The following is a 26,351-nucleotide window of genomic DNA, read 5'->3' as shown; positions in this document are numbered from 1 at the left end:
ATGTATGTAAACCAATACCTCTGAATTTCTATTATCATGTAGGATTCAAGTATTTTTGTTTTTGCTGCAGTGTGCTGGAGGGAAAATCCCTTTTTTTTCTGTAGCTCAGTGTAAACCCCACCCTTTACGAGCACCTGTGCAATGTCATTAAGTTGATGTGAGCGACCACCATACTTTTTGTTTGAAGCTCCCTCTTACAACAGTATTCTACTCTGTGACACTAAGGTCATGAATGTTGTTCACCTCCCACCAGAGAAGCCCTTGATGCAATTAAGTTCCAGATGTTACCAGTGTGAATATACTGATAGTTGTGTCTCATGTTTTATATGGTTAATAATTGGGATAGAATTTGCTTTGTGCTTTTATTGAATAATATTTCTGCAGATCATCTTATCAACTCAATACTTTATTTTTTTGGAGGAATAGTATGCGCAACCAGTGGGCCTGATTCACTACCGATCATAACCGCGATTACGCACGCAATCGGCCTATTGTTGCGCACTGTGCATGCGTATGCATCGCAGTGCGCAAACTGGCCACTGCGATTGGGACTGCGCTGGCATTGACTACGAAGACCCATCGCAGAGTGATTGAGAGGAAGTGCCATTTGTGGGAGGTGACGGGAGAGTGGTCGGGGAAATGCAGGCGTCCCAGTGCGTTTGAACGCCGTTGAATGGGCATGCAGAAATTATCCACTGCGATGCCGTACACAGCTTAAGGACTCATAGCGTGCGCCGAGGTTAGCAATTCCTAAATTAGGTCAGAGCCTGTGCAAGTGTGCGTGAGGCTGCGATGGTACTCCATTGTACTGATGGCTTTGCACTCTTGCTAAACATTGCAGATGTGTGTAAGGTAATGTAGGCGTCATAGCGATCGCAAAGGATTAGCATACTATCGCACTTGAACTGCATGCGTAATCGCTGTTGCATTCACAGTTGTGATCGGCAGTGTTTCCGACCCAATGTTCACACTTTAGACTTCTGCTAGAACCGCTTGAAGTGATGCGGTCCACTTGTGGTGTCCTATAAATAATGATTATTAATGATAATAATAAAAGTGCTGATGAATGGAGTAGGACCTGTCCCATTTGCCTCGTCCCCCCACATTCCCCTATCCTTATACAAGGCCTGCCTTTCATTTGCAGCTAAGCCAAAAATACCTTTGATGAATAACACATGCACAATCAATACTGTGCTACCTTCCTTAGACATGTAAAAAGTCCAATATTGCGGAAGGTTCAGTTTATATAAAAGTACTTTTTTCAAAGATCCGCTGCTCGGCTTTGCAGGCTCAGACTCTGGGTAACCATCTAAGACATAAACCAAAGGGGGGAACACGGCTTTGCCCTCCAATTACTTTCTTTTGAAATCCTTTCCAAAACCATGTATAAAATAGACAAATAGCAAGTAGGCTTTGTGAGCCAGAATATATCATGGTTCTTAGTCGCGTGTGTAGGGGAGGCGCACCTTACAGTGTGTGTGTAGGGGAGGTACACCTTACAGTGTGTGTGTGTAGGGGAGGTGCACCTTACAGTGTGTGTGTGTAGGGGAGGTGCACCTTACAGTGTGTGTGTGTAGGGGAGGTACACCTTACAGTGTGTGTGTGTGGGGAGGTACACCTTACAGTGTGTGTGTGTGGGGAGGTACACCTTACAGTGTGTGTGTAGGGGGAGGTGCAGCTTACAGTGTGTGTGTAGGGGAGGTGCACCTTAAAGTGTGTGTGTGTAGGGGAGGTACATCTTAAAGTGTGTGTGTAGGGGAGGTGCACCTTACAGTGTGTGTGTGTAGGGGAGGTACACCTTACAGTGTGTGGGGAGGTACACCTTACAGTGTGTGTGTAGGGGGAGGTGCAGCTTACAGTGTGTGTGTAGGGGAGGTGCACCTTAAAGTGTGTATGTGTAGGGGAGGTACATCTTACAGTGTGTGTGTGTAGGGGAGGTGCACCTTACAGTGTGTGTGTAGGGGAGGTGCACCTTACAGTGTGTGTGTAGGGGAGGTGCACCTTACAGTGTATATAGGGGAGGTACACCTTACAGTGTGTGTGTAGCGGAGGCGCACCTTACAGTGTGTGTGTAGGGGAGGCGCACCTTACAGTGTGTGTGTGTAGGGGAGGTACACCTTACAGTGTGTGTGTAGGGGAGGTGCACCTTACAGTGTGTGTGTAGGGGAGGTGCACCTTACAGTGTGTGTGTAGGGGAGGTGCACCTTACAGTGTGTGTGTAGGAGAGGTACACCTTACAGTGTGTATAGGGGAGGTATACTTTACAGTGTGTGTAGCAGAGGCGCACCTTACAGTGTGTGTGTAGGGGAGGTGCACCTTACAGTGTGTGTGTAGGGGAGGTACACCTTACAGTGTGTGTGTAGGGGAGGTACACCTTAGTATGTGTGTATGTGTAGGGGAGGTGCACATTAGTATGTGTGTATGTGTAGGGGAGGTGCACCTTAGTATGTGTGTATGTGTAGGGGAGGTACACCTTAGTATGTGTGTATGTGTAGGGGAGGTGCACATTAGTATGTGTGTATGTGTAGGGGAGGTGCACCTTAGTATGTGTGTATGTGTAGGGGAGGTGCACCTTAGTATGTGTGTATGTGTAGGGGAGGTGCACCTTACAGTGTGTGTGGGGAGGTGCACCTGAGTGTGTGTGTGTGTGCGTGTGTGTGTGGGGAGGTGCAGCTTACAGTGTGTGTGTGTGTAGGGGAGGTACTCTGTACAGTGTCTGTGTAGGGGAGGTGCACCTTAGTATGTGTATGTGTGTGCAGGGGAGGTGCACCTTAGTATGTGTGTGTGTGTAGGGGAGGTGCACCTTAGTATGTGTGTGTGTGTGTGTGTGTGTGTGTGTGTGTGTGTAGGGGAGGTGCACCTTAGTATGTGTGTGTGTGTAGGGGAGGTGCACCTTAGTATGTGTGTGTGTGTAGGGGAGGTGCACCTTAGTATGTGTGTGTGTGTGGGGAGGTGCACCTGAGTGTGTGCGTGTGTGTGTAGGGGAGGTGCAGCTTAATTTGTGTTGGGCGTACCATCAAGACTCACCAGTGCAAAGATTATATGTTTTGTGGTGCACTTTAGGTGAATGATTTATTTAGTGTATTAAAGTTTATTCAGACTTCATTTGTGATAATGTGAAACCACTATAATTAATTTCTATGTTTAAACTGTTCACTATTGTTTTAGTATTAAATGTATTTGTGTGTCTGCAGTGATTAATTTGCTTATATTTATGTTGTTTCAGAATTCGGTCTGGCTCTGGGTTTTACCTCAAAGGATAAGTTCCGTAAAATGTCTGAAGGTGAGTGTCTTTCCTCTCATTGCTATTAGGACAGATCTGTATTTGTTGTGACAACAGTGGCTGGTTATAGGTATCTGTAGCCTTGCCGAACACATGCCCCTACATACACATCCCCCTAGCCACTCATCCCCTACATACACATCCCCCTAGCCACTCATCCCCTACATACACATCCCTACATACACATCCCTCTAGCCACACACCCCTACATACACATCCCCCTAGCCACTCATCCCCTACATACACATCCCTACATACACATCCCCCTAGCCACTCATCCCCTACATACACATCCCTACATACACATCCCCCTAGCCACTCATCCCCTACATACACATCCCTACATACACATCCCCCTAGCCACACACCCCCTACATACACTTCCCTACATACACATCCCCCTAGCCACACACCCCCTACATACACATCCCTACATACACATCCCCCTAGCCACTCATCCCCTACATACACATCCCCCTAGCCACTCATCCCCTACATACACATCCCTACATACACATCCCCCTAGCCACTCATCCCCTACCTACACACCCCTACATACACATCCCCCTAGCCACACACCCCCTACATACACATCCCTACATACACATCCCCCTAGCCACTCATCCCCTACATACACATCCCTACATACACATCCCTACATACACATCCCCCTAGCCACTCATCCCCTACATACACATCCCTACATACACATCCCCCTAGCCACTCATCCCCTACATACACATCCCTACATACACATCCCCCTAGCCACTCATCCCCTACCTACACACCCCTACCTACACATCCCCCTAGCCACTCATCCCCTACCTACACACCTCTACATACACATCCCCCTAGCCACTCATCCCCTACACACACATCCCCCTAGCCACTCATCCCCTACCCACACACCCCTACATACACATCCTCCTAGCCACTCATCCCCTACCCACACACCACTACATACACATTCCCCTAGCCACTCATCCCCTACCCACACACCTCTACATACACATCCCCTAGCCACTCATCCCCTACCCACACACCACTACATACACATCCCCCTAGCCACTCATCCCCTACCCACACATCCTCCTAGCCACTCATCCCCTACCCACACACCACTACATACACATTCCCCTAGCCACTCATCCCCTACCCACACACCACTACATACACATCCCCCTAGCCACTCATCCCCTACCCACACACCCCTACATACACATCCCCCTAGCCACTCATCCCCTACCCACACACCCCTACATACACATCCCCCTAGCCACTCATCCCCTACATACACATCCTCCTAGCCACTAATCCCCTACCCACACACCTCTACATTCACATCCCCCTAGCCACTCATCCCCTACCTACACATCCCCCTAGCCACTCATCCCCTACATACACATCCCTACATACACATCCCCCTAGCCACATCCCCTACATACACATCCCTACATACACATCCCCCTAGCCACTCATCCCCTACATACACATCCCTACATACACATCCTCCTAGCCACTCATCCCCTACATACACATCCCTACATACACATCCCCCTAGCCACTCATCCCCTACCTACACACCTCTACATACACATCCCCCTAGCCACTCATCCCCTACACACACATCCCCCTAGCCACTCATCCCCTACCCACACACCCCTACATACACATCCTCCTAGCCACTCATCCCCTACCCACACACCACTACATACACATTCCCCTAGCCACTCATCCCCTACCCACACACCTCTACATACACATCCCCTAGCCACTCATCCCCTACCCACACACCACTACATACACATCCCCCTAGCCACTCATCCCCTACCCACACATCCTCCTAGCCACTCATCCCCTACCCACACACCCCTACATACACATCCCCCTAGCCACTCATCCCCTACCCACACACCCCTACATACACATCCCCCTAGCCACTCATCCCCTACCCACACACCCCTACATACACATCCCCCTAGCCACTCATCCCCTACCCACACACCACTACATACACATCCCCCTAGCCACTCATCCCCTACCCACACACCCCTACATACACATCCCCCTAGCCACTCATCCCCTACCCACACACCCCTACATACACATCCCCCTAGCCACTCATCCCCTACATACACATCCTCCTAGCCACTAATCCCCTACATACACATCCCCCTAGCCACTAATCCCCTACCCACACACCTCTACATTCACATCCCCCTAGCCCAGTGTTGGCTAACCTTGACACTCCAGCTGTTATGGAACTACATAACCCAGCATGCACTGCTACAGTTTTGCTATTAGGGCATGCTAAAACTGTGGCAGGGCATGCTGGGATATATAGTTCCACAACAGCTGGAGTGTCAAGGTTAGCCAACACTGCCCTAGCCACTCATCTCCTACATACACATCCCCCTAGCCGCTCATCCCCTACCCACACACCTCTACATACACATCCCCCTAGCCACTCATCCCCTACCAACACACCTCTACATACACATCCCCCTAGCCACTCATCCCCCTAGCCACTCATCCCCTACACACACACCTACATACATATCCCCCTAGCCACTCATCCCCTACCCACACACCAGTACATACACATCCCCCTAGCTACTCATCCCCTACCCACACACCCCTGCATACACATCCCCCTAGCCACTCATCCCCCTAGCCACTCATCCCCTACATACACATCCCTACATACACATCCCCCTAGCCACTCATCCCCTACCTACACATCCCCCTAGCCACTCATCCCCTGCATACACATCCCTCCATACAAATCCCCCTAGCCACTCATCCCCTACATACACATCCCTACATACACATCCCCCTAGCCACTCATCCCCTACATACACACCCCTACATACACATCCCCCTAGCCACTCATCCCCTACCTACACACCCCTACATACACATCCCCCTAGCCACTCATCCCCTACATACACATCCCTACATACACATCCCCCTACCTACACACCCCTATATACACATCCCCCTAGCCACTCATCCCCTACATACACATCCCCCTAGCCACTCATCCCCTACACACACACCTACATACATATCCCCCTAGCCACTCATCCCCTACCCACACACCCCTACATACACATCCCCCTAGCCACTCATCCCCTACCCACACACCCCTACATACACATCCCCCTAGCCACTCATCCCCTACCCACACACCCCTACATACACATCCCCCTAGCCACTCATCCCCTACCCACACACCCCTACATACACATCCCCCTAGCCACTCATGCCCTACATACACATCCCCCTAGCCACTCATCCCCTACATACACATCCCTACATACACATCCCCCTAGCCACTCATCCCCTACCTACACACCACTACATACACATCCCCCTAGCCACTCATCCCCTACATACACATCCCCCTAGCCACTCATCCCCTACATACACATCCCCCTAGCCACTCATCCCCTACCCACACAACTCTACATACACATCCTCCTAGCCACTCATCCCCTACCCACACACCCCTACATACACATCCCCCTAGCCACTCATGCCCTACATACACATCCCCCTAGCCACTCATCCCCTACATACACATCCCTACATACACATCCCCCTAGCCACTCATCCCCTACCTACACACCACTACATACACATCCCCCTAGCCACTCATCCCCTACATACACATCCCCCTAGCCACTCATCCCCTACATACACATCCCCCTAGCCACTCATCCCCTACCCACACAACTCTACATACACATCCTCCTAGCCACTCATCCCCTACCGACACTCCACTACATACACATCCCCCTAGCCACTCATCCCCTAGCTACACACCTCTACATACACATCCCCCTAGCCACTCATCTCCTACCCACACACTCCTACATACATATCCCCCTGGCCACTCATCCCCTACATACACATCCCTACATACACATCCCCTGGCCACTCATCCCCTACATACACATCCCTATATACACATCCCCCTAGCCACTCATCCCCTACCCACACACCCCTACATACACATCCCCCTAGCCACTCATCCCCTACCCACACACCTCTACATACACATCCCCCTAGCCACTCATCCCCTACCCACACACCCCTACATACACATCCCCTAGCCACTCATCCCCTACCCACACACCCCTACATACACATCTCCCTAGCCACTCATCCCCTACCCACACACCTCTACATACAAATCCCCCTAGCCACTCATCCCCTACCCACACACCCCTACATACACATCTCCCTAGCCACTCATACCCTACCCACACACCCCTACATACACATCCCCTAGCCACTCATCCCCTACCCACACACCCCTACATACACATCCCCCTAGCCACTCATCCCCTACCCACACACCTCTACATACACATCCCCCTAGCCACTCATCCCCTACCCACACACCCCTACATACACATCCCCCTAGCTACTCATCCCCTACCCACACACCCCTACATACACATCTCCCTAGCCACTCATACCCTACCCACACACCCCTACATACACATCCCCTAGCCACTCATCCCCTACCCACACACCCCTACATACACATCTCCCTAGCCACTCATCCACTACATACATATACCACTATGTGCAGGATAAGGTGGGAAAAGAGTAAATACATGCTATGTAACTGTATGTTATATTTTATATATTAGCCTTTTATTCTTTGCTTATGTGCAGTATGTGTACAATTAGTTTTGACATTTACCCTTTTATTGTCTTTAAGTCTTTATTAGTTATGTATTTGTTTTTTTCTGATTTTTCAATACAATTTTAAGATTAAATAAAAAAGAAAAGAGCAAATCCCAGACTACTGTATGTGCAATGTACTGTATACTGCATGTCCTAGCTAAACTGCCCTTTTACATTTATACTATGCGTGTGGCCAGAGCAGACTTCCATACACGTGGTCCATTATGCGTCATCTTGTAATGCTGCACGCAGTTTAATTTAATCTGTGCTCCTGTACTCACACTCCGCTCAAGCTCACTTCAAGTTATTGGCACATTACAGGGCCTGGGTAGAAGGGATAAGCCGGGGTGTACTAGCCTGGACCACCATAGCATTAGCTGACGGTTTTACGGAGTCATTTTGCTGTAATAAAACTCTTTTATTTCTAATCTTCAGCTGGTGCTGAGCAAAACCATATTACCATGGCTCCAATACAGTGTTACTCTTGTTTACAATAGCCTTGGGTCATCCTTCCCATGAAATCACAAGAAATGTGGAAAACTTTAATATTACGGTTCAACAGAAACAAAATACAGAACACATTAACTGAATGTTTAGAATGAAACTTTGCCCATAAACCTCAGACTAAAACCTGGAAACATTTTAGCAGTGTATTAGTGTTGTGTTTCTGCTTTCCTTACTTAGTGCAAGCCCTAAAATTTTGTTAACTTGTGTTGAAGACTTTTTACCAACATCTGCTAAGTCAATCAACAGTATACTGTATGCCGACAGGCCCAACACACTGTAGGCAGCACTGTCCACTGATAGTCCAGGTCATGAGCAAACACAGGATTTCTAGAGGGGAGTTTCCAAGCAAGTGTGGCCAGGCCATGAAGAGGGCATAATCAGCACTTACCCTGCTATAATGTACGGCATACGAAGATGCGGCAGTAGGGCCATCCTGCCTGAGCCGTATGGTTTTATTTCAGAATTGGGCTCCATTCCAGAGCATGGGGGCAAGTCCGGGGGAATCTGGGGGAGCAGCAGCAGATCCTAGCACCGCCCTGGACGTAGATATACAGATTTATAGGAGTATTCAATATGGGTGCGGTAACATCGTTTTTTGCGTTAATATCGCACTTTTTAACGTTTTTGCGTTAATATCACTTGTTTTCGTTTTACACCGTATTCAATTTCAAAGACTTATCGCAGTTTTGAAAAGTCTTTGATAAAAAACGGTGATAACTTTTCACCATTGAATAGGTGTCGAAAAAATTGTGCAGAATTTGGGTTTAGGGGGTGCATGCTTAAAAAAAATAGCCTGCACCCCTGAGATTGACAGTTAAAAAAGAACTGTGTCAAAAAAAGTTTTTTTAAAAAAATAGGGACACCCCAAAAAATTAATTTAAAAATTGGGGTGCAAAAAAAAAAAAAGGGAAAAAACTGTTAAACAATAGGGAAATAGGTTCAGGGCTATTCTGCAAGTATGCGGTACGTGTTTTCTAGAATAGATTTATAGCGGCAGGTGCACAAATGCAGAATTTTTAAAAAATTACTTTAGGGACACCAAAATATGCTAGTACCCATTTTCACGTACCCCAAATTTGATGGGGCCACTTAAAAAAATGAAAAAAATAACCTAAGTGCTCTTTTGCATCACTTCTTCAATGTCTGCGGCTATTTAAATCCCCTGCTGCGGCTATTTAAATCCCCGACTTTCAATTAAAGGCTAAAAAGGGGGTACCCATAGTGTTCCCCTATGTTTTTACAACTTTAGGGGGGTCTTACAATTATTTTAAGGAAAAATTCGTAACTTTACGCAAATCCAACTTCGGAGTTTCCCGTTTTCGTTAATTTTATTTTGAATACGGGGATAAGCGGGAGCGCGCACCATACCTTTACGCAGAAAAAAACTCCGATATGAAACGTTAACTTCGCCAGGGAAGTTAACCTTTCATATTGAATACCCCTCTTAGTCTCCTTATGCACTGGATAGTGTATTATTATACAGTATTAATGTTTGACCCTACAGATGGTATAATCAGTTGGTGCACAAGTATATTCATTACTGGCTGACACATTTTAAAAGATGACCCCTCCCCCGCGTTTGCTTATGCAGATAATAGGAACATCAGTCTTCATTCCACAGGCCGGAGTTCAGCTTTCTGACTCAGGCACCTTGTTTTAATGACTAGTTGCTAATCTCTTGGTCTCCAACATGGACTATCGCCCCTGCTCCCGACAGCGGCAGCCCGGCAAGGGTGAAAATCCTGATCGTCCCTAAGGTAAGTATCGCTCACCTAATTCCCCCCCTCTAACCCTCCCTTAGGGGGGCCTAACCCTAACCTCCCCCCCAAGTGCCTAACCCCCCCTTCCCCTAGCCTAACCCTAACCTCCCGGGGGGTACCTAACCCTAAGTCCCCCCTGGGAGCCCTAAACCTAACCCGACCCCCAACAACCCCGTGGCTGTCCGCGCCCGGCATCACTTCGATCGGGATGCCGGGCGTCGGTCTTCCGGCGTCTGGTTAATGACAGGCGTCTAGATCTAGACGCCTGTCATTAGTACCACGCCGGGATTAGAACGTCTGGAAGCTGGCGGTCGGGATTTAGACCGGCGGCTTCCAAACTACATCCCCTGCTCCCTGCAGGCTGCTTTTGTTGCCCTATTTGTGAAATCCATTAGACACACATTATATAAATGCTGCCCATTACATAGGGGCTAATGCACTCCGTGCCTGTATGTAAGGAGGTTACTGAAAGTGACTGAGGAGCTCTGTGACCTCATAATGCAACATAAGGAGTCACCGCTTTGTCTCTAGGTCTGTCCTACAGTACAGTATATAACTGCAGTAGTAACAACTATGTAGCCACTGCTGAGGTTAGCTGTGCACCTTTAGGTCTTCCAGGATGGATGACCAGTTTCTTAAGGGTTTCTCCACAATTCAGGGGGTCCCCCCCACTATAATGCTAACCAACAGCTTTCACTCCAAGCGTCTTATATATTATATGTGATAATGTAACTATAGGGATCAACTCTCATACGACCATGTGTTTGGCAGATAAAGGCTGCTGCACCCTCCTCGTGGTCGGTTACACGATAAGAAGTTGGGGCAGTGTAAGAGCTGCCACATTACAGTGCATCAGACTGGCACAACGTCCCTGCCAGGCCAAGCTGCCTTCTGGCATCAATTAGTACAGATTCTACAGCTGACGGACATTTCCCCTATGCCAGATGATGCATCTGAAGGGTTAACTGTCTCTTCCTAACAATTCCCTGTGCCTGTCTGCGCTTGCTGTTGCCTGCGCCTTTCTCACAGTTAGATATGTGAAAATACATCAATTACTGTAAACAGATTCGTACCCCCCCCACATTTATTCTTACACTATATCAATCACCGAGTACAGCAAGTGCATCTCTATCAGTCAGGTACACGGAGGCAATTAGAGATCTTCCTTCCCGACACTCTGTGACGACTCCTTCCTTTCCGCAGCCACTCTTAGGGGCCTACTTATCACACTCTTTGCAATTGCAGCTAAATGTAAGGCTTTTCATATGCAGCATAGCGCTTTGTCAAATGTTTGTTAAAAGGCTGTTTTAGTAACCAAATTGATCCTGTGCAAGTGCGGATTCATCACGGGTTCTTCTACCTTTAATGGACCGACGGGGGATTTGTGCGCGGTGTAATATTTTCTACAGAGCTTTTCCCATCTCTAAACACTGAATTCGTGAGTGTCTCCTGATAGTCCATTAAAAGCAGAACAAAATCACCTCAGATATATATCATTACTCTGGAACACTTTGCTACCCTATAATAAAAATGCATTTTCCACCTACCAACCCACCGCTCATAATAGATATTGAGGGAGGGGTATCTACATATCACTGTGTGTACTGTAATAAGGGGCAGGGGTGTAGCAACCCACAGCTTACTGCCCACCTTCTCATAATAGACATGGAGGGAGGGGTATCTACATATCACTGTGTGTACTGTAACGAGGGGAAGGGATATGTATTAACTCACACCTTTATACCCACCGCTCATAACAGTCATGGAGGGAGGGGTATCTACATATCACTGTGCGTTTTGTAATGAGGGGCAGGAGTATACCAACCCCCAGCTAACTACGCTCCGCTCATATTAGAAATTACCCCATACCTCACCGACAGAAATACCCCTCACTCACCACCACTTCCTGGCCCCCTTACCTCACCTGGAGGTGATTTAGAAGTGGATTCAAACGACCTCCCCCTACCACAAATCACGCCTGAGAAAATCACTTCTTTGCTTACACTCCTGTGACCACCGAAGATGTCGAGGCCGTTATTTAAACAGCAAGAAACTGTTAAAGCCTCAGGTGCAGATGGATTGACTAATGAGTTTTACAAAATATTATTGCCCGACACCCCACTTCCTCACACATCATTCTTTAATTCTTCGACTAAGGGCCCTATTCATCATCGAAGGCTTTATGGCTCCCCCCCCCCCGATGATTAAGGAATAGTCTCGCTGCGAGGGATACTTAAGTTTCCCAACTCGCAGCGAGGGAAACGTGACACCGGAGCAATTTATCATTGCTCCGGTGAGGGGATAACTGCTCCGAAAAAGCATCTGTCCCCTCGGTTAGTATCGCAGCTACACACGTAGCTGCGGTACTTACCTTCTCCCTGTCGTCCATGCGTGACCTCAGGTTGTACACAGGGACCAGACCGGGTTTATATGGGGAAGGCACTCGTCACAAACATTCGTAAGGTTCTGGCGACTGTGTCTTCTGTGTGCGGCATTTGTGGGGATGATCCCAGGTTTCTATTATCACCTAACGCAGAAAAAGCGTTTGATCTGGTGACCTGGGATCACCTCTATGAGTCTCTCCGAGGATTTGGCTTTCCTATTCAGACCTTCTATAGATCCCCTTCTTCTTATGTCAGTTTCTTATCGTCCCCTTTCTTATACAGAGGGGGACTAGGCAGGGTTGCCCCCTACTCCCTTTGTTGCTCGCTTTAGCGTTAGAACCTCTTGCTGTTACCTTACGCAAACTTCATTTCTGCTCTGGGATACGTATCGAGCAACTTGGGGCTGAAAGTTTCACTATTTGCCGACGACATGATGCTATTTATATCCAATCCAATTACGTCTATCCCTGTTATAATGGATTCTGTTGTTATATTCAGCTCTTTCTCTGGATATCGTATTAAAATCCAAAAATCTGAGATCTTCCCTCTATCTCCCTCTTGTCAAGCGTTCCTGTCGCTACCTGCTTTATCACAATTTCACATTGCACACCAATCCATTAAATATTTAGGCATTCACATCCCAGCATCTATTATCAGCTTTACAATCTACATTTCTCTCCGGTTGTCGGGAAGATTCTAAGCCAATGAAATAACTGTTTACATTCGCCCCTTTAATTGTCTGGGAGAATGGCATTAATCAGGAGTGTGGTCTTTTCCAACCTTTCTTATTGTATCCAATTGCTCCCTCTAGCCATGTCCAAGGCAGATACTTCAATATGCTCCAAAGCCTTCACTAAATTTATCTGGCAATCTAAAAAAAACAACGATATCCCGACTCCGCTTAATACAAGCAAGGAAATCGGGTGGCTTGGGTTTTCCTGACATCCAGGTCTTTTCACAGGTGGCTTTTTTCTTGTCACTGATTGGTTAATGAACACAGGGACGTATTTATAATGGGTGCAGACCCTGCACCCATTCCTTTTTTTTTTTTTTCATACTTACCTTTCCGAAGTCCCACGAAGTAGCACTTCATAAAATGCCGAAAATGCCGGCCGTAACTCCATATTCCCAATTCTCATTTCTTCCTGTATCTCCAACCACGACATTTCAGATCTAGCAAATCCCCCTCAACCCGGCATTCAGAACCCTCCTCCTGATGTCGCACTTCGTTCACTGTTACGTTTCTTGACTTCTAATTTGTTTCGTATTAGTCACCTCTACCCTGACTTGATAGCTCAAGAGCCTTCACGTCTCTGGAGATCTCTTTCTTCAGCTTGGTCTAAAGACCTGCCTGAGGTACCAGATTTTTCAGCCATCATACGCCCCACAGATAAAATTCTGAAGACGTTAAGTTCCTCAGCGCTTCAAGAAATTCATTTGAAAAACATACATAGAGCCTATATCTCACTGTTGCAACTTCATTATGTGCTCCCTGAAACTTCTGGCTCTTGTCCAAAATGTAATATTTTAGGTGCAAATTATGTCCATGACATCTGGTCGTGTTCGAAGGTCCGTCGTTATTGAAACAAGGTTCTGAATTGTATTAACCAATCGTTCCATACTCGCCTATCCCTTCACCCGGGATGTAGTCTGGAACCCGACGGTCTAAATGCCGACCGCCAGCTTCCAGACTGCTTTATCCCGACTAGGGACAAATGACAGGCGTCTAAATGTAGGGTTAGGGTTGGGCTAGGGGGAGGGAGGGTTAGGGTTAGACACCCCCCCCGGGGGACTTAGGGGTAGGCAGCGGGGAAGGGGGGGTTAGGGTTAGGCACAGGGGGGGAGGTTAGTGGTGTTAGGTTAGTCGATACTTACCTTTAGGGCGATAGGGATTTCCGGCGCTGTCGGGTAGCCGCTGTCGGGAATTGAACCGCCGGCCATGCACCCACCGGTAATACATATCACACCCCTTCACCCCATTCTGTTTTTGTTTGCCAATTTTGACATATGGAGATCGGAGGCTGATATCAATCGCCTCATCCTCATCTTCACAAACATTGTCACGGTGGCAAAAAAAAATGGGTTAAGAAACCTACACCCTTAACAAATGGGTTAAGAAACCTACACCCTTAACCACTTGCCTGGCTTGGCCGCATTTTTCCGACCACACCAGGCTGTGCGTTATCTGATCTGGTCGCAGTATTTTTGACCAGTCAGATAAACAGCGTGGGAGGCTGCAGGAAGAGAATCTTCCCACAGCGGCTGCTCTCAGAGGAACCTTCTGATCCCTCTGCTTGCCTGCAACCTCCCCGAGTGTCTGCCGAAAAAGTGAATTAACCTCACCCCCTAAAGTGTGCCTGAAGCCGCTGTAAAAATTAAAGTCACAATGTTTCCGATGGTGGTGATACAATGTTCCGATATTTCAAACTGATTTTATTTATTTTTTTAAAAAAGACTTACTTTACTCATAGAAAAAAAAAGACAATTTCTGAGTGGTTTCGTCAGTTAAGTGGTTAATAAGTGAACTACAATCTGCTCTTTTAGATCTTATTTCTTTAGATCATAGAGATACATTTTCAGATACTGGTCCATATTGAATTTGGCAGCGAAAAGTCGAAATCGCCAATGACGTCATTTTCGCAAGTTTTCATTATCCCCGTATTCAATTTCAAAGACTTTTCGCCGCTACGAAAAGTCTTTGTAAAAAAATGGGGATACCATTTCACCATGTTTTACATGGCGAAAAAAAGTGCAGAGTTGGGTTTTAGGGATGCAGGCTTAAAAAAAATAGCCTGCACCCCTGAGAATGTCCCCTAAAAAAGAAATGTGTCAAAAAAAAATAAAAAATTAGGACACCCCCAAAAATTATGTTTAATTTTGGGGTGAAAAAAAAAAAGTGGGACAAACTTCAAAGGTACTGTAATTAATTCCAGAGGGGTCCCCATGTATGCGGCAGGTGTTTTACAGAATGCGGGTAGTAGCGGCAGGTGCAGTTTTGCAGAATATTGAAAAATAACTGTAGGAACTTAAAAATATGTTTACACCCATTTTCATGTACCCCAAATTTGATGGACATCGGGGTTTTTTTGCAAAAAACCCCAAAACTAAGTGCTGTTCTTCACCCCTACTTCATAGCCGCAATTATGCACCTGCCGCGGCTATTACAAACCCCGACTTCCTTCTGCAGGCAAAAATGGGGGTACCCATAGTGATCCCCCATGTCTAGACATCTTTAGGGGGTCCCAGGAACAATTCCCGAAAATTCCAGTTTTTCGGCGATACCTTTCCGCCGGCTCCCGTTTACATTGATTTGTAATTGAAATTGTAAAATCGTTTGACACCACGCTGTATGGGCCATATTCAATATGGGAGCGAAAAGTCCGTGCTGGACTTTTCTTTCAGGGGATAAAGTATTGGGCACATGCCCGCTTTATCCCCTGAAAGAAAAGTCCAGCACGGACTTTTCGCTCCCATATTGAATATGGCCCATACAGCGTGGTGTCAAACGATTTTACAAGAAATGGGAACCATATATTATTAAACTGCCATCATCTACTCAGTCCCAGATTAATAAGACCTTCGAATCAACCACATGGTATTTATTGTGTCAAATATTTTTCCTCAATCTGCTGACTATCTTCCTATTGGCCTGGATGGCCCTCGGCCACCCGACATCATTAGCAAATGATCACTGGTCTCCTGTTTGCTCTGCGCAGTGTCCCACAGACAGCTATCATTAGTAAATGATCCCTGGTCTCCTTCCATCGCCTCTGCTCTTATCAATGTCCTCCATTGATAATTAATGTGTATCAGGCTTCTTATATATCCCTTTATATCAGAAACATTTAAAATTAGAGAGACTAATTTTTAATTTTTTTTTCTAATATCTCTCTTCTCCTACAATACCCACTACATACCAATCACCACTTACTAAGTCCCATATGTCAACCTTGCAGGAAAAGAGTGCAACACCACATCAACCACAATGCTCTATTCACAAGGTAATCTGCATATATGCAAATTATCTTGCCCAATATGCACCTTGTTTGTTTTCCTGTGTTGTTGACATATAGAAATTAATAAACAGTGCTTGCATGTAGTAAGTGTTATAACTGGGAAAAAAAAAATATATATAATATATATATATATATATATATATATGTATATGTCTCCCTATTTCTACAGGCATGTAAGTTGAACTACCCCCAGTGTAAGTACTAATATATTTATCTTTTTCTCAGTATAGGGAATTGACCATGATCTTTATAGGTTGTGGATACTCAGGTGTTAGGATTAAGACATGATCCTTATGGACTGTTTTTATTATTGTGTGTGTGATAGGAATGGACCCATGTGGGCTGTTTTACCAGTGAATTATATGGCTGAGTTAAAAAAGCATAATGCAGTGTAGACAGTCCAATTTGAATATTTGAAAATTATTTTACCCATAATGCATGTTTGTTTTTGATGCTATGTTTTCAAGCATTTCCTGTGTTTTTTGGCATTAGTAAATAGTGGGTTTCAATAGAGTAAGTTCTGTAAAAGATATATTTATTAAAAAGCGAAATAAAAAAAAATATTCTCCCTATTTCTACAGGTCTCTCAATTAAACTACCCCCAGTGTGTGTTATTTTATTTTTTCAAGTAGAAGCAGTCATTGGAGGGGGGCGCCAGTCCCTTAGTTTGCCAGGGGCACTTGGACCCCAAGATACACCCCTGGCTATGTTTATCCTTTATCTAATTTTAATCTATTGATGATTTGTGAGCCCTCTTGATATGACTATCCCGGGTTGGGTATGGGATCCCAACGGCTGTAAGAATCCCAACACCAGCATCGCGATAGGGTTAGCATACCCTCACTTGTTGTTCGGTATGCTAACCGTGCCCCTCTCCCTTCCTTAACCATCCCTCTGTGCCTAATCCTAATCAACACCCCCTAATGCCTGAACCTAACCTCTCCCTCCCCGCGACCTAAACCTAACACTCCTCCCTTAGTGCCCAACCCTCCCCCTAGTGCCTAACCTCTAAACCTAACCCTCCACCCCACTCCAAACACACACCATGACCCCCTCCAGAAGAAAAACACACACATTGTCCCCCACAAGAAAAAAACCACATACATTGTCCCCTGCCATAAGAAAAACACATACATTGTCCCCCACAGGAAATAAAAAAAACACACACCATGACCCCCACCAGAAGAAAAACACACACATTGTCCCCCACTGGAAAAAAAATACATGCATTGTCCCCCGCCAGAAGAAAAACACACATTGACCCCCACAGGAAATAAAAAAACCACACACATTGACCCCCACAGGAAATAAAAAAAAACACACACATTGTCCCCCACAGGAAAAAAAAAAAACACACACACACACACATTGTCCCCCACCAGAAGAAAAACACACACATTGACCCCCACAGGAAAAAAAAAAAACCACGTACATTGACCCCCACCAGAAGAAAAACACACATTGACCCCCACAGAAAAAAAAGCACATACATTGTCCCCCACAGGAAAAAAAAAACACATACATTGTCCCCCGCCAGAAGAAAAACACACACATTGACCCCCACCAAAAGAAAAACACATACATTGTCCCCCGCCAGAAGAAAAAAACACACATTGTCCCCCACAGGAAATAAAAAAAAAACCACACACATTATCCCCCACAGGGAAAAAAACACACACACATTGTCCCCTGCCAGAAGAAAAACACCTACATTGTCCCCCACCAGAAGAAAAAAAACACACATTGTCCCCCACAGGAAATAAAAACACGTACACACACATTGACCCCCCCCCGGAAAATAACAAACACATTGTCCACCACAGAAAAAAATAAACGCATTGGCCCCCACATGTCACATCACCATATAACTGTATAGCGGCGTGTCATGTGGGGGCCGCGTCTGAGCTGCCCGGAAGAGTCTAGTACTGCCTGGTCCTGAAGTTAGCACTGGCACTGTGAACCGAACCTGGGGCCCCCACCTCTTCCCTTATGTATAAATGCTGTGCACTCCCATCCCCGTCCCATATATATATATATATATATATATATATATATATATATATATATATATATATATATATATATATATATATATACACACAGTATATTATAATTTTACAGACCCCATATCGCTGCTATCTAAAAATACCCTCTGTACACTTTGGTTGATGATTAATGCAAATTAAGTTTATACTCAGTACATTCTAACGAAACTATCCGTAAGTTTGAGAAGTTGCCAGGACTAAAAGGAACAGTATGTCTATGAATTGGAGATCAGCCCTAAATCTGGCTAATAGTCTCCACTGGCCAGGGCCGTAGGGAGGGTGGTGCGGCCGGTGCCTCCGCACAGGGCGGAATCCTCCAGCGGCACCGGCCACACACTTCTCTGCGCCGGAGGTCTGCAGGAAGAGACCTCCGGCAGTGGTGCGTGCCGCACAGTGAATGTTGGCGCAGGATCCCGCCCTCCCTCCTCCCCTCGGAAGTAAGGGTAAGCGCTCAGGGGGGGAGGAGAGGGAGTGAGAGGGGCGGCAGTGCTGCACAGGGCGCACTGCCGTCTAGCTACAGCGCTGCCACTGGCTATCTCCATGTCACGGACTTGGAAATTGTAAGGAGTGGACCCGAGCTGGGTTGAGTGACAGAGGCACCTGACCCAGAAGGGAGTTTGAATTTAGATGGTTTAATGTAATTCTTGGTCATAATGAGGACTTTAATATGAGATGGAGAATAATGTCCTCTATGCAGAGATGCGCAACAAAAGATACTGTATAAAACTATAACACAAAAGTCTCTGGAGTACACGAAGTAATGTGTCGACAAGAACTGTAGACTTGGAACTGTAGAATTAGACGAGGAATATTAAAACTTGAAATAGAGTCCGGGCTGAGGTTTGCTGATTAAGAATTGGATTCTTGAATGTGACTCCTGGGTGGAGTACGCTGGATTGGAGTGAGAACTTGAGTCTGACTCCGGGATGGAGTGTGCTGGATTGGGTGAGTACTTGGAATAGAACTCCGGGATGGAGTATGCTGGATTGGGTGAGTACTTGGAATAGAACTCCGGGATGGAGTGTGCTGGATTGGGTGAGCACTTGGAATAGAACTCCGGGATGGAGTGTGCTGGATTGGGTGAGCACTTGGAATAGAACTCCGGGATGGAGTGTGCTGGATTGGGTGAGCACTTGGAATAGAACTCCGGGATGGAGTGTGCAGGATTGGGTGAGCACTTGGAATAGAACTCCAGGATGGAGTGTGCAGGATTGGGTGAAGCACTTTGCATAGTACTCCGGGATGGAGTGTGCTGGATTGGGTGAAGCACTTTGCATAGAACTCCGGGATGGAATGTGCTGGATTGGCTGAGCACTTGGAATAGAACCCCGGGATGGAGTGTGCTGGATTGGGTGAGCACTTGGAATAGAACTCCGGGATGGAGTGTGCTGGATTGGGTGAAGCACTTTGCATAGTACTTCGGGATGGAGTGTGCTGGATTGGCTGAGCACTTTGCATAGAACTCCGGGATGGAATGTGCTGGATTGGCTGAGCACTTGGAATAGAACTCTGGCATGGAGTGTGCTGGATTGTGTGAGCACTTGGAATAGAACTCCGGGATGGAGTGTGCTGGATTGGGTGAAGCACTTTGCATAGTACTCCGGGATGGAATGTGCTGGATTGGCTGAGCACTAGGAATAGAACTCCGGCATGGAGTGTGCTGGATTGGGCAGGAGTACTCCCGGCTGGAATGCACAGGAACAGAGTCACAGATGAACTGGAAACAGCAGGGCTCAGCAGCATAGGTCTGACTAGAGCAAGAGCACTATTGTACTGGCAATGAGACAGAGTCAGGGAAGGGCTTTTATACCCCTGGTCGGATGATGATTGGCTGGAGCAACTGGAGAGTGCTGCTGACTGAATGGATCTGGACCACCTGACTTGATCCAAGATGGCCGCGCCCATGATCCAGAGGTCTGGCATGCAGAAGCACTGGAAGTGTATGGAAGTGTGGCTGAGACACCTAGGCAACAGCGGGGATGCAGGAAACCACCTTCAGGCCTAGGTCTCACACTGGATTCCACTGACAGCAGCGGCCGGTGACTCGGCAAGCCGCGAGGAGACAAGCGCATGGGAAGATGCAGAGGTCTCTAGCACGGTTTGTGACACTCCAGAGATCAAGTACTGCTAGCTATCCTCCCATCGCTATCTCTGAATGGCAATAGGAATGGACCCTTAACGAAAAAAAAAAAATGCTTTACTGTTTAAAAGCGATTATTTTTAGACAAATGTATTCATATAATGCCGGCCGGTACCACTCGCCTGCCCCACACCATTTCTCCTGTTGAATTGCGTCCATAACTTGCAGTGATAAGAAATCATCTTTATCGCTGCAGCTTGATACATAGCACTTCCGCTTTGGATACAGCTATGTCTGTGGTGGAGGATTTTTCTCCTTCTCATACCAGACTTCCTGTCCCTAAAGCCTTTTGAAGAACAGCACAACCACCCTGTAGCTCCCACTCGGCTACAGAGTATATTTAAGCACATTATATAACACTGTATGGAAACCTCCTATAGTTCTCCTGAATGTTACATGTTAGGCAGGGACCCTTTCATTTAAAGCTCACCAGCGGAGCCTCTGTACGATAGGGTCAGCGATTATGTCCTGACCCTATGCGCTGCACTGAGCTAAATGACCTATTCAGGCTCGTTTGATAGAAGGTGCCAAATCCAGTAGGTGGCAGTAATGCTTTAAACCCATTGATTCACAGTGTGGTGCCTTTATCCCTGAGAGACGCTGGCTTTCTCCCACTCAGGCCCCCCCCTGCTCCCCCACACTTCTCTCCAATCTATTGCTGGCTGAAGCCACGTACCACTGAGTGCAATGCTGGAAAAGCAATCCATGGCCTCCAATCAATTTGTGATTGAAATGTGACATTTGGATGGAAGTTTCACGAAGAAAAAAAAAAAAAATCCATGTCAGTCTGGTGTTCTAGGAGCAAAAGGCTTTGACTTCTGAGAATATAAAAATGCGGCTCGAGTGGTGTTTTGAAGAATTATAGGGTAGGGTTAACCTCTCCACACCAGGCACAGACTGAAGCTAACTAGAGACATGTTAAAGTAATAACCTTAGTATCGGCGTATCTGCTGTAACCGGAATCTGCCATTACGGTGCTGAAGTATATTCTACATGATTGACACAGGAGCCGTCAGGGAATAGTCTGTATAGCACTAAGAAGTATCCGCTTTCTGGCTTCATCGCCTGTTTATCATAAAGCGGTTAATGTCCGTTATACGAGTGCGTATGAAATTATATCCATTATTACGTGAAATTATATCCATTATTGTGACGAGAGGGAGTACCACAAGAAATTAATGGATTTAAGGCCCTGATTCAGAGCCGGACGCTCTAACCAGAGCGCTCGCTCTGAATCAGGGCCGACCTCCATTAAAATGGAGCGACCTCCTGGACACTCGTATAGCTGTGGGTCACCACCCACAGCATATACGAGCGTCCAACAAGATGGTCGCGATGGTCTTGACCATCGCGACCATCGGACTTGCGAGTGAAACCCTGTGGTCGGGTTTCTCAACCACAAGGCCAGGAGTGATTTTGGCTCTATCAGAGCCAAAATCACTCCCACTGACATCACTAGTGATGTCAGTGGGGCCGGCTTCAGACGGTAGGCGTTCCCATAGGAACGCCTCCGTCTGGCAGGCACGCCCCCGGCACACCCACCAAAGGGGGCGTGCTGTCAATCAACATCGACAGCACGCCCCCTTTGGTGCGAGACCCGGAGCGATGGAAAGTCCTTCGCTCGCCGGGTCTTGCGCATGCGCACGACGGAGCTCCCTCCGTCGTGCGCATGCGCAGTGGGGACCATCGACCCACTTGCGAGCGTACTGCCGCTCGCCAGTGGCTCTGAATGACCCCCTAACTTCACAATTTGACACTGATATACAGATATTTCCTCATACACCTAGTGCCGACACGCCATACGGGGCAAGGCGCTCCGAGATTAGTAGCGTACCTATTTTTTCTTTTACATTTTGTGTATTCCCGTCCCAGACGCAGCGAGTCACCACTCACGGTGTACCAGAGACGCCGGGCTGCACCTTTAACCACATGGGAATTAGTTTTGAACACCTACAAAGTCTCAGATGAAGCGCAACGGATTTCGGCGGGAGGAAAAATCCGCGCCCGCTGCATCGCAGCCCTGCGCACACAGATTCACACTCATCCGCACACAGACGTAGCAATACCCTATAACAGAGCTACAGTGCAGTGTCAGGGTAACACTCAACCATACATGCAGACTTTTAATCTGCCCTCCCTGGGAGAAGCCTGGAGAGAGGCACCAGTCAGGCAGTGATGGGGGTGGTACCGTCCTATTCGCAACATTAGGCCCTGCCCCCTCTTGAAGAAACTCATGCAAATTGAGCATATTTTATTAGGGGGCGGGGCCTAGTGACACAATTATACTAGAATCACAACATTAAGCCCCGTCCCCAAATGACGGACAGCGGATTTCAGGTACGTTTCTCCCCATTCTTCCCACTTCACTAGTCATGCCTGCCTACACTGCCGGGAGTGTGGGGGGTTACCCGAAAAAAACGAGAGCCTCCCGCGACTTTCGGGAGTGTAAGGCATGTATGACTCCACCATTGTGTTTGTGTTGTGGAATTTATGAATTAGTGCTGCTCACAGCAAACAGTTAAGGTGCGTACACACTGGGCGATTAAAGTGGACGACTGAACGATATCGTAATCGTTCAGTCGTTCACTTTATCGTCTGTTTTTATAACCTAAATGATGAACGACGAACGATGCGCGTTCCCGTTATCGTTCATCGGGCAAACATGCAGGCCAACCTGACGATATTGTCAGGTTGCTGCATGTTGGGGAATGGGGGAGAGAGACCGACGCTGAACGATATCGTTAATGATATCGTTCAGCGGGTGTGCTCAATGTCATGAACGACACTGAGCACACCCTGCCGGGGACAACACTACACGATATCCCTCAGGGAGCATATCGTCTGGTGTGTACGCTCCTTAAGAATTGTGGGGGTCATTGAGACCCACTCGCAAGCGGCAGTACGCTCGCAAGTGGGTCGATGGTCCCCACTGCGCATGCGCATGACGGAGGGAGCTCCATCGTGCGCATGCGCGAGACCCGGACTGCGACAGCCAAGCTGTCGCTCCAGGTCTCTCACCAAAGGGGGCGTGCTGTCGATGGTGAATGACAGCACGCCCCCTTTGGTGGGCGTGCCTGCCAGACGGAGGCATTCCCATGGGAACGCCTCCCGTCTGAAGCCGGCCCCACTGACATCACTAGTGATAGAGCCAAAATCACTCCAGGGCTTGTGGCTGGGAAACCCTACCGCAGGGTTTCCCTCGCAAGTCCGATGTTCGCGATGGTCAAGACCATCGCAACCATCTTTTTACACGCTCGTATATGCTGTGGGTGGTGACCCACAGCTATACGAGCGTCCAGGAGGACGCTACATTTTAATGGAGGAGGGCCCTGATTCAGAGCGAGCGCTCTGGTCAGAGCGAGCGGCTCTGAATCTCGTCCAGTATCAGTCACCGCAATGCCCGTCATAATTACAGAAGTCATTATTTCACTAGTATAGTCACAGTGAATAAAAGATTTACAGGTTGTCTTTGAAAAATGACAGTTAGGAGCTGATTGGTTGGTACTTTATCACTGTCCAAGGCTTAGTACATCTCCCCCATAGACGACAATAATGAGCTGTTTTTCAAAAATATTTCCAGTTGAAGCGAATAGGAGACAATGAAATATGCTTAGTCCCCATCAGCAGCCGCCTTGTGATATATTATGTTTCTGCAGTACCAATGTTTAGTAATTAGCTAGTAAATGTCATTGCAGAGCAGCCCGCATACAATGAGCCGGTACAGGAACGGTCTGAAAGGTTACATGACATTTGCTCCTTCAGACGCAACAAATATTTCAATTCCTTGTGCTCGATGCTACACGTAAGGCGACGGCTACTATTGTAAAATGATTTCAGGAATGGTGTAATTAGTAGGGCAGAGAACGTTGGGTTAAAAATTAAGATCAGGGCCAACTTTTGGGGTGTTTGACCAGTGCAGTCGAAAAGGGGCGCTACACCATAGAGGGTGCACCCCTCCCAACATCCCGATTTCAGCTGGATAGCAGTGTCCGGATGTTCCACCCGTGGGCCGAAGTGTCCAGCGGGTGGTCTGGTCTGGAGGTTGGGCGCCGGAGTAGCTGAATGGATGCTGCGCGCATGCATAAAAACACCATTGCAGAGGGCGACACCCCTGGCAGAAAAGAGGAACTGCACGGGATGTGACAGGTGCAGGAGGGTGCTAGAGAGTGAACACTGCTACGATAAAGATTGCGCTTCAGCCCTTGTCACCGGCCAGTGCTGGGGGCGGCAATTCAACCCCTTTAGGTGAGATACTGTAAGTACTGTACTTCTTATACAGTTAATAAGTTGTGTTTCTGCTGGAGTTTCTGTGCCAGTCTATGTATACAGATGTGCCCACATACACCCATGCCGAAATTGCGTCAAATAGCCCAGTTAAGAGTACCCCGGACTTTGCGACTTAGCTGTGCCAATACACTGATTCTAATTATCTGGTGCACTATGGGGCTGATGCAGAGGGGGGCGCTGTGGCCATGTCAGGCGCACCTGGCCGTTCTGATCAGCCTACGTACGCGCCTCGACGGATGCTGCCGAAAGCCTCAGAGCGAATTTGGATGCGCAGGGAGAGGCAATTCCGGCGGGCGTGCCTGGGTGGCTAGCCAACTGCGGGCGTGTTAGGGCCGGTGCAAAGTGTGATGGTGCGGCCACGTGAATAGAACTAAGACGGAAAACTGAGAAAAAAGTGCGCAGCATGGGAATCGCGCTAGGAGTCTCACGCCACATGGCAGTACAAGGCGAGGTGTATGAGGACACATCTGTAGTAATAAGATGCCTGTGATAAGAGATAAGCATGCAGCAATTGCATAGAAGATCTGTGCACCAGCATAGGATACAGGTATAAAGTCCACACGCAGACTTCTCATTGCTACCACAGAGATGTCTTCATTACAGCCTCGAAGACGCACAAGGAGCCCGCTGGGCTTCACATCGCTCTCTCCTCTGCGGCCAGGCCTGGCACCGTTCCTCGCCGTGTTTAGCAGGCGTCTTGCAAACAGTTTAGGAGTCTTTTGGCTTCCGACCACTGAAACACTGAAGGGACCTATAAAGCACAAAGATGTCAGATCGCTCGTTACCCACCTGTCTCCGCTCTCAGCAAGCCATGCAGAGAGAACAAGACGCTTTGCCTTTAACCCGCTCGCTGACAGGACGACCAGGCTTCTCCCAGGGAGGACCTAAGAGCTGGGGCAAAGTATTGTAACCTACTCAAGGCCTGATTCAGCAAGGAACGCACGGATGCAGACGCACGCACCCGGCCGCTCCGAGAATATGCTAATGAATTCATACGCACGGCAATCGCAGCAGAATAAGCAGACGCCCAGCACTACATAATACCACCCACTTCCCTTTACTTGCGTCCTCTATACCTGGCGAGACAGCGGAAACATCGGTAACACCGAGATCCATCGGACCCACAATAGTGGTTGACCTGACCCTCCGTAGACATAGCGAGACTTCCTGTGTGCAACTAGACCTCAGGCTGCGTCCACCGACGCAAGGGCTTAATTATGCACGCCCC

At 47.6% G+C, this 26,351-nt stretch overlaps 1 protein-coding gene across 1 annotated transcript in view; it reads left to right on the top strand.

Moving 5' to 3' along the window:
- Nucleotides 1-26,351, top strand: part of KIRREL3 (kirre like nephrin family adhesion molecule 3) — a 457,331-nt gene that overhangs the window by 472 nt on the left and 430,508 nt on the right. Inside the window, exon 2 of the mRNA XM_088481884.1 lies at nt 3,227-3,283. Coding sequence (XP_088338010.1) covers nt 3,274-3,283 — 10 coding nt within the window. The 5' untranslated portion in view covers nt 3,227-3,273. The remainder of the gene's footprint in view (nt 1-3,226; nt 3,284-26,351) is intronic.

This window comes from Taudactylus pleione, unplaced genomic scaffold, assembly GCF_031769625.1.
Source record: "Taudactylus pleione unplaced genomic scaffold, aTauple2 ptg000278l, whole genome shotgun sequence".
In the NCBI taxonomy this organism is placed as follows: domain Eukaryota; kingdom Metazoa; phylum Chordata; class Amphibia; order Anura; family Myobatrachidae; genus Taudactylus; species Taudactylus pleione.
This window is presented reverse-complemented; position numbering and strand designations above follow the sequence as displayed.